At 44.4% G+C, this 9,688-nt stretch overlaps 1 protein-coding gene and 1 pseudogene across 2 annotated transcripts; one reads left to right on the top strand and one right to left on the bottom strand.

Annotated features, from left to right (window-relative positions):
• Positions 1-2,182: 2,182 nt before the first annotated feature.
• Positions 2,183-8,933, bottom strand: XCR1 (X-C motif chemokine receptor 1). 2 transcript variants are annotated; one of them, XM_003256979.2, is made up of 3 exons: positions 8,608-8,678; positions 3,393-3,514; positions 2,183-3,215 (listed from the first exon to the last, which is right to left on the bottom strand). In XM_003256979.2, the coding sequence occupies exon 3, from the start codon at positions 3,182-3,184 to the stop codon at positions 2,183-2,185; it is 1,002 nt and encodes a 333-aa protein (XP_003257027.1). In that variant the 5' UTR covers positions 3,185-3,215; positions 3,393-3,514; positions 8,608-8,678. The 2 variants fall into 2 exon arrangements, with proteins under 2 accessions (XP_003257027.1, XP_003257025.1); XM_003256977.3 differs by lacking the exon at positions 3,393-3,514 and having other exon boundaries at positions 8,608-8,933.
• On the top strand, positions 4,525-5,385 carry LOC100580550 (annotated as a pseudogene).
• Positions 8,934-9,688: the final 755 nt, after the last annotated feature.

Here is a 9,688-nt window from a genome sequence, read left to right as displayed (position 1 = left end):
CATGTGTACCATGAACTAGAATGCAAGGTCAAGCATAGCCATCGCCACAGAGAGAGATAAGCAATCTCTCTACTACTACACCCTACTCTCTACTACTACACCCTACTCTCTACTACTCTCTGAGAATGTAGACTAGGAAAGAAAGGTTAATATTTATAGAGAAGCAGCCTGGGACAAAGAAGGTAAAGTGTGCCCCAGGGCATGGCTCCCCAAGAAGTATAAATCTGAAGGATAATAACCGCTGTTGATTCTTTGCTCCCACTGAGCACACAGTGATAGAACACTGTGGTTCAAGACTGGGTTCCTGCCCTCAAGCAGCTTGCAGCCTGATGGGGCACAGAGATAAGATATTGCATGTGTGTAACTACAACACAAGGTTGTTTTACTTTAGAGGGGACAAGCAGAATCCCACAACAACCCAGAGAGTGTTCTAATTTGCAGATTGGGGAGGGCTTCCTGGAGAAGCTGGCCTGTCAGCTAGAACATGTTCCAGGCCCAGGTGACCACATGACAAATGCCTAGAGGTAGGGTATTGGAGAGATATGTGTCCGAAAGAAGGCCAGTGGTGTCTTGGGGTTGGATCCCAAGCTGCTGTGGGGAGGAGGCTTAGAGTGGAATAAGAATGGAAAAGTTGGGTGGCATCGGATTGTGGAGGCCTTGAAAGCTTTGCTAAAGTGTATGGACTTTATTTGTAAGTAATGAGGAGCCTCTAAGGGTTTTGAAGCTCCTGGTGTAAGGGCAGAGGACAGCCTGGTGGGGAAAGAGAAGAGCAGTGGGGAGATGCCAAGGAAGTGAGGCCCTGTTTCAGGGATGAAACCATGGGTGTGCAATGGCAAGAATGAGTCAACCCTGAAAGCCACTAGACAGGCATAGTCATTTGGACCTGGCTGTGGAAGTTGAGGAAAAGAAAACACAGGCCTCCAAGAGGACTTGAGGTTTGGAGTGTGGGTGGGTCGGGGGAAGCTAGCACCATCAACCAAATAGGAGGAGGACACTTTAGGTGCAAAGTGATAAATCTGAAGTCAGCTCACTATCCACCTGAGAAGGATGAGATGTTGGAGGAGTCCACCCTAGATGCCTTCACCAAGGTGGGTGTTCACCAAGGTAGGTGAGCCTTTGGGGCTGGGCTTGGCCCCTGGAGGGTAGCAACTGTATCTCATTCATCTTTGTATTCTCTGAATAAATAGTGCAGAAGGTAGCACTTATTAAATTCATTCCTTCAATCAAATATTTATGAGCTAAATTTTTTTTTTTTTTTGAGATAGAGTCTGGCTCTGTCCCCCAGGCTGGAGTGCAGTGGCACCATCTCAGCTCACTGCAAGCTCTGCCTCCCGGGTTCACGCCATTCTCCTGCCTCAGCCTCCTGAGTAGCTGGGACTACAGGTGCCCGCCGCCACGCCCTGCTAATTTTTTTGTATTTTTAGTAGAGACAGGGTTTCACTATGTTGGCCAGGATGGTCTCGAACTCCTGACCTCGTGATCCGCCCACTTCGGTCTCCCAAAGTGCTAGGATTACAGGCTTGAGCCACTGCGCCCAGCCTGTGAGCTAAATTTTTAAGGGCCAGTTCATGGGCTAGGACTTGGATCCAGGATACAGAACACTTCTCCAGTCTAGTTGTGGATTTTTAGAATCCAGATTTCAACATGACTGCGCTTATCTCAGGGTATGGCGACTTTTGTCTTCCAGACAGCCTCATCCAGCAGTACCTGAGGAATAAGGAGCCAGGTGCCTCCAAAGTGAATAAACCAGTAGGGACAACCCTACAGTCAGGGAAGGGAGGTACTGTCTTGTCAGCATCGTGCAGTTATCACACACAATGAGCTTTAGGCCCTGTAAAGTCTCCAAGGAAGCACCTTTCCCAGAATCCTTTCATGTCTTAGAACCTTCTGAACCAAACACTGATTAGAAACACATGTCTAAAGGAAGGAGCATGCAAGATGAACTCAGAGTTCAAGAAATGTTTTTTTGGATGGCAGTATAAAATTCCCAGGTAGGAAGCCACTTTCCCACAGATTAGAGGCTGGCGGGACCCACTGGTGTAATGAATCACCTTCACTGCACGCCTGCAGCGGAGGTGACGTCTCCACCCTGCTGTGTTCTGCAATGCTCCTTCCAGGCCTGCTTCTCCATGACCCCCATTCCAGTCCCCTGTCCACCTGTACCTGCACCGCCACAGGCCCTTCAGTAGAAGGAGGCGCCCTCATAGGCGAAGGCACCAGGGGAGTGGGGGATCGGGGCTGGGCTGGGTGCTTGCAGCCGGCAGAACCAGAACTGCCGGAGGACATGTTTCAGGTGTGTGCGGAACTTGACCCCCACGAAGACATAGAGCACCGGGTTAAAGCAGCAGTGGGAGAAGGCGAGGTTGCGGCAGATGAGCAGGGCGTATTCTAGCTGCTGTTTGGCCTCGCAGCTCCGGATGATTTGGGTCCGAAACAGCGTCTGCAGAAACAGGGTGAAGTTGTAGGGACCCCAGCTGAGGAAGTAGGCCACCACGATGGCGAAGATGAGCTTGACTGTGCGGTGGCGCCGCTTGGAGCGTGAGCGGAACAGGGTCCTGAGGATCTCCACGTAGCAGAACAGGATAATCCCCAGCGAGAGCAGGAAGAAGAGGTTGTGCTGGTAGACCGAAGTGAGGTACCACGTGAGTTCGGAATAATCACAGCCCGAAGAAAGCACCTTGTGGAAGATGGTGTCGAGGATGGAGGACAGGATGCTGGCTACCCACACAGCCATGGTCACCAGCACCCGGCAGCGGAGGGTGGGGACGCGTAGGGTGGAGAGGGGGCTCACTACCGACAGGTAGCGATGGATGGTCATGATGGTCAGGAAGAAGATGCTGCTGTAGAGGCTGATGGAGAAGATCATATTGAGGAGCTTGCAGAGGAAGTCTCCCAGCACCCAGCCCCAGTGGTATGGGGAGATCCACACAGGCAACAAGCAGGCGAACACCAGGTCTGAGAGGCACAGATTGAGGATGAAGATGTTGGTGAGGGACTCCAGGCTCTCATACTTCACCAGGACCCACAGCACTAGGCTGTTGCCCACTAGGCTGAGGAGAAACACCAGGCAGTACAGGACGGTGGTGGCGAGGGTAGCAAAGACCCAGGCCTGGTTCTCACATAGCTGGCTCTGAAGGTCATAGTAAAAAAAGGTGGTGCTCTCTGGGTTGCCTGAGGACTCCATCTGAACCAGATGGCAGGGACGTTTAGAACATCTGAAATGATAGAGACATGGAGTTTAAAGCCATGTGGTGGCTGGGTACAGTGGCTAACACCTGTAATCCCAGCACTTTGGAAAGGCCAAAGGGAGAGGATTGCTTGACCCCAGGAGTTTGAGACCATCCCAGGCAATATAGTGACACCCCTGTCTCTACAAAAAATTTAAAAATTACCCGGGTGTGGTGGCGCATGCCTATAGTCCCAGCTACTAAGGAAACTGGGGGTTGGGGAAAGATTGCTTGAGCCCAGGAGGGCGAGACTGCAGAGAGCTGTGATCACGCCACTGCACTCCAACCTAGGTGACAGAGAAAAACCATGTTTCAAAAACAAACAAAAAACCCAAAAAAGATGCCAGACTCTTAGTTGATTCCCTCCTGGATCAGAGAAAAGACCTGGAATGGGAAGGGGATTCTCTACAGAGTGTATTTTCCCCACAAGAGATAGCTTTGCAAGACCATTTCAAAATATTTCTATCTGTCATGTTGGTATCTTATTGCTACAAAGAGTCTATTCTATCAGGCTTAAGGGCTGCTTTAATATTAATGCTGGTCAGCTGTGCTGAATTACAAAAGGAGGAGCGTATAATGAGGCATGTCTGACCACCTCTTCCCATCACGGCCTGAACTAATGTTTCTTTAGAATGCCCTTCCTTGGCTGAGGAGTCCATTCAGTTAGCTGTGGGGCTTAGAATTATATTTTTTATTTATACAACTTAAATGCTTGTTAAGACAAACACCAAGTAACCAATCAACACTTTTTAGAAAAATGAAACAAAATCCAGAGTCTACACAACATAACAATATTTAGGACACAATCCAAAATTACTCAGCATATAAAGAAATAGGAAAACATGACCCATACTCAAAAGAAAAGACAATCAAGCAGCTGCCTGTGAGAGGGGCCACATGTTGGAATTTGTAAATATGTATCAAAATGTAACTATTATACCTGTTCCCAAGGAAATAAAGGAAACTATATTCATAACGAATGGAGAGATAGAAAGTCTCAGCAGAGAAAGAAAAGTTATATAAAAGGCCCAAAAGGAATTAGAAATCAATAACAAGATATCAAGAAAAGTTTCAATAATTTGGAAATAATCTAAAAAACCCCAGCACGTGTGACGTCATGGCGCCGTGCGTGGCAGCAGCGGCGCAGGGGCGGGCCCGTGGCGCGGGGCCTGAGGAGGAAGTGGTGAGATTGTTGCTCCATCTGCGCCCAGAGAGGACGCGGCTGCGTTGCGCTCCCCTGCAGTCCCCTCCATGTTCCCTGGCTCCACCGCTCCCCTTCCTAAGGCTGCTGCTGTCTATGGAAGTAATGGAAGGACCCCTCAACCTGGCTCATCAGCAGAGCAGACGAGCAGACCGTTTATTAGCTGCAGGCAAATACGAAGAGGCTATTTCTTGTCACAAAAAGGCTGCGGCATATCTTTCTGAAGCCATGAAGCTGACACAATCTGAGCAGGCCCATCTTTCACTGGAATTGCAAAGGGATAGCCACATGAAACAGCTTCTCCTCATCCAAGAGAGATGGAAAAGGGCCCAGCGTGAGGAAAGATTGAAAGCCTAGCAGAACACAGACAAGGATGTAGCTGCCCATCTTCAGGCATCTCACAAACTCTCTGCCGAGGATGCAGAGGGCCAGAGCCCCCTTTCTCAGAAGTATAGCCCTTCCTCAGAGAAACGCCTGCCTGAGATTCAGGGGATCTTTGACAGGGATCCAGACACACTGCTATATTTACTTCAGCAAAAGAGTGAGCCAGCAGAGCCATGTATTGGAAGCAAAGCCCCAGAAGATGATAAAACAATTATAGAGGAGCAGGCAACCAAAATTGCAGATTTGAAGAGGCATGTGGAATTCCTTGTGGCTGAGAATGAAAGATTAAGGAAAGAAAATAACTAAAGGCTGAAAAGGCCAGACTTCTAAAAAGGTCCAGTAGAAAAAGAGCTGGATGTAGATGCTGATTTTGTAGAAACGTCAGAGTTACGGAGCTTGCCGCCACATTCAGAAACTGCTACAGCCTCCTCATCCTGGCAGAAGTTTGCAGCAAATGCTGGGAAAGCCAAGGACATTCCAATCCCCAGTCTTCCTCCCTTGGATTTTACATCTCCAGAACTTCCCCTTATGGAGCTCCCTGAGAATATTCTGAAAGGATTTATGAATAATTAAAATGGAAGGCCACAGAAGAGGGGAGAAGAGGAAATAATACAGTTTAATCCAGCAAAAAAAAAATATGAAAAGGGAAAACCACATAGAAGGGGCATCCTGGTCCCGGAAATGCTTCATCATCTGGTGGACTGTGGGAGAATAGGCATTGCCAGGACTTGGGAAACAGTCACTGTGAAATGCGTTGCATAGATCTCATTCACTGACTTGAGCTAATGATTCCAACTTGATAGACACTAAACTCATGGAGGTTCAGTTTCTCCTGATACAAACCAAATGGCCACTTGGAATAATTTTTTCAAGCAACAATTATTTTTCTTATCTTCAGGGTTAAAATGTATAAAATATGTGTAATTAATCTATAATGCCATAAATGATAATGCAAAACCTAAATAATATGATGGCCCGAGGGGCTGCCTTGTATTTGAAACATGCTTTCTGTCATGTATTGACTGTATGCATTTTGTTAATGCCCATTTTGTTTGTTTAAATAAGGTGTGTAAGATACGCACCTTATTTGTTAGTTGTAAGATACACACCTTAATTGTTAGTTATGCTTTTTTAAACAAATTACCAGTTTACATGATTAATCAGGGTGCATTTTAAGTTCTAATTTTGTTTATTGTATAATGCATCATTTGAAAATACCAAGGAGGAAATATCCTTTGTTTTTAATGATACATGAGTGGAAGTAATGCTAGTTGGCAGTATTTGATTGTAAGAAATCAATAAAGTAATTGTGTTTTATTGAAAAAAACTCAACTGACTTCTAGAATCTGAATCAAAGAAGAAATCAAAAGGCAAAGTATAAAATATTTTGCATTGATAAGAATGAAAATACCACATATCAAAATTCATGAAATGCGACTACAGCAGTACTTGGAGAGAAATTTATAGCTTTAAATGCTTGTATTAGAAAGAATAAATGTCTAAAATCTAAGACTTAAATCACTGACATAAGCTAGAAATAGAAGAGCTAATTAAACTCAAAGTAAGTGGAAGGTATTAATAAAAATAAAAGCAGAAATAAAATATAAAGAAAATGAACAAGATCAAAATTGGTTGTTTGACAACATTTTAATACACTGATAAAATCAGCAAGGAGCACTGGCTCATGCCTATAATTCCAGTGCTTTGAAAGGCTGAGGCAGGAGAATCCCTTGAGGCCAGGAGTTTCAGGCTGCAGTGAGCTATAATGGCGCCACTGCATTCCAGTCTGGGTGTCAGAGCAAGACCCTGTCTCAAAAGAAAGAGAGAGAGAGAGAGACCAAAAAATTGATGAAGCCTTGTCTAGATTGACTGAGAACAAAGAGAGAGGGAATATATTACAGATCTTATAGGCTTTACAAGAATAACAAATAAATATTATGATCAATTTTATGTTAAAAAATCCAACAACTTAAATGAAATGGATGAATTTCTTTTAACATCCAACATATCAAAACTGACATGGGATGATATGGCAAATGTGAATAGCCCTACATTTGTTATAGAAATATAATTAACTATATAAATCCTTACCACAAAGAAAACTTTAGAACTAGAGGATTTTTCTAAACATTTGGGGAAGAAATAACACCAGTTTTACACAAACTATCAGAAATAGAAATAAACAATGGAATATTTTCTAACTCCTTTTATGAGGCCAGAATAACCCTGATACCAAAATTAGACCAACAAATTACAATGAGAAAACTACAGAACAGTATTCCTCATGAACATAGACAGAAAAATTCTTAACAAAATATTGGCAGATCAAATCCAGCAATACATTTTAAAAGAATAATATAACATGACCAAGTCGAGTTTATCCCAGAAATAGGAGACTGTTTTAATACATGAAAATCAATTTAAGTCACCATATCAATAGAATAAAGAAAAAAACTACATGATCTTTTCTGATAAATGTAGAAAAGCATTTGACAAAGCTCAGCACCCTTTGATGATATAAACTCCCAGCAAATTAGAAATAAAAGGGATATTGGACATCTATAAAAATCATTCTTTTTTTTGCTGGTTATTAATTCATTTACTCAAAAATTTTAGAGGCAGTCATGTTCTGGGCCTGGAAGCCTTTGGGGATAAAAAGGAAAATGATGTCAAATCTCAAACCCCTCCAAGTTACATTCAGTGGCCTGGCTCCCTTTTGCTGGTTGTCTCTCCCCCTCCCCATCTCTGTGGCCCACCTCAACTCTAAGGGAGTGAATTTAGCTTTCTGGACTGTAATATAATTTAGATTGAGAAAGACAGCTCTAAATTATACAACCACCAGTAATAACAAGGCCTTACATAGAGATATGTAGCCAAATCTCTCTACTTCTTTCAGCATAAGAAAAATATTATTTTTATGTTAGGTCTACTCAAAGTATGGTTCCCAGATCCATTTTTTTCTTCTTTTTATTTTTTGAGATGGAGTCTCGTTCTCTACCCCCGTCTGGAGTGCAGTGGTGTGATCTTGGCTCACTGCAAGCTCCATCTCCCGGATTCATGCCATTCTCCTGAATCAGCCTCCCAAGTAGCTAGGACTACAGGCACCCGCCACCATGCCTGGCTATTTTTTTGTATTTTTAGTAGAGACGGGGTTTCACCGTGTTAGCCAGGATGGTCTCAATCTCCTGACCTCATGATCCACCGGCCTCGGCCTCCCAAAGTGCTGGGATTACAGGCATGAGCCACCGCGGCCAGCCAATTTTTCTTCTTTGATTTTTTTTTTTTTTTTTGAGACAGGGTCTCGCCCTATCACCCATGCTGGAATGCAGTGGTGTGATCACATCTCAACCTCCTGAGCTCAAGTGATCCTCTCACCTTAGCCTCCTGAGTAGCTGGTAGTACAGATGTGTGCTACCACACCTAGCTAATTTTTTGGGGTATTTTTTGCAGAGATAGGGTCTCACCATGTTAGGTGAGGAACTCCTGGACTCAAGAAATCTGCCAGGCTAATCCGGAACTCCTGGACTTAAGCAATCTGCCGGCCTTGGCCTCCCAAAGTGCTGGAATTACAAGCATGAGCCACTGCGCCCAGCCCAGATCAGCTTTTCTGAAGAGAATGCAGATTCTTGGGAAAACCCCATACCAAAGGAATCAGAGCCTCCAGAGGTAGCTCAGGAATCAGCATATTTACTAGCCCTCCAGGTGGTTCTGATGTGCAGCAAAGCTTAAGAACTCCTGATATAGGCTGTTACAATTAGAGGAAAACAAGTTTAAAATGTTTGTAAAGGAACTCACCTGAATCTACACCTCTTTACATGCGTCTTGAGGCAGAAATGGTGCTTCTCTGTTTCATATTTCACTTAAAGAAACTGAAACACCTGTCCTGCCCAGAAGGCTGGAGGAGGAGGATGGGAGGGGTCTCAGAGCGAGCCAGGGGGCCAGAGGGGGACAGCTAGTGAGAGAAGAGGAAGGAAGAAGCCAGTCAGGCAGGCAGTTAGGATGGATCCTTGGTGGAACTCCTTCAAACCAAGAACAGCCTGAAAATCAAGCTGCAAGTCCCGGATAAAGAAAAGAGCCTGCATGTTTGAATAGAAACACCTACTCTGTGAATCCAGATGAACAAATTCCACTCCTTTTTTGAACATATATCCCTCTCCTTGGCACGCCTTTGTCTCATTTCACACGCTTCCTCCCGATTGGTCCTTACCTTTTACCTGTTTTACATATACCTATCTTTCTGTGATTAGCTGCTGGCCAAATTTTCATTTGCATGAAGTGTAACGTCACTTCAGCCCCTGATTGGTCCTGGGCCAAGGTCTCAGGCCAAGCTTTCACTTCAGCCCCAATTGGTTCTTTACACTATTGTACCTCTTCCTGAGTAGTGCTTTTTCCAAGCCTACCCATAAACCAATCAGCACGTATTCCCTCATTCTAAGCCTGTAAAAACCCGTGACTCAGCCTTATAGCTAGCAACCCTCTTTTGGGTCCCCTGTGTTTGCTGAGAGCTTTTCTGTGGCTTAATAAATCCAACTCTGCCTTATTCACTCTCCAGTGTCTGTGTGCCTTATTTTTCTTGGTGCTGGGACAAGAACTTGGAGCTCACCAGTGGGGGGAGTAAAAGAGCTGTAACACTCCCACCCACCAAACAACAGGAGTGAAAAAGCTGCAGCAGTAGGAGACAGTTTTTCCACATCCTTAATGAATAAAGATGTTGAGCATCTTTTTATATGTGTATTGGTCATTTGTGTATCGCTTTGTAGAAGTGTCTATTCAGAACCTTTGCCTTTTAAAAATTTGAGTTATTAGTCTTTTTATTATTAAATTGTAAGAGTTATTTCTACATTCTGGATACTAGATCCTTATCAGAGATGTGATT

The sequence above is a fragment of the Nomascus leucogenys genome, chromosome 4 (genome assembly GCF_006542625.1).
Source record: "Nomascus leucogenys isolate Asia chromosome 4, Asia_NLE_v1, whole genome shotgun sequence".
Taxonomy (NCBI): domain Eukaryota; kingdom Metazoa; phylum Chordata; class Mammalia; order Primates; family Hylobatidae; genus Nomascus; species Nomascus leucogenys.
This window is presented reverse-complemented; position numbering and strand designations above follow the sequence as displayed.

Excerpts from the sequence above, each read along its gene's own strand:
- XCR1 (XM_003256977.3), bottom strand. The coding sequence starts at position 3,184 with ATGGAGTCCTCAGGCAACCCAGAGAGCACCACCTTTTTTTACTATGAC.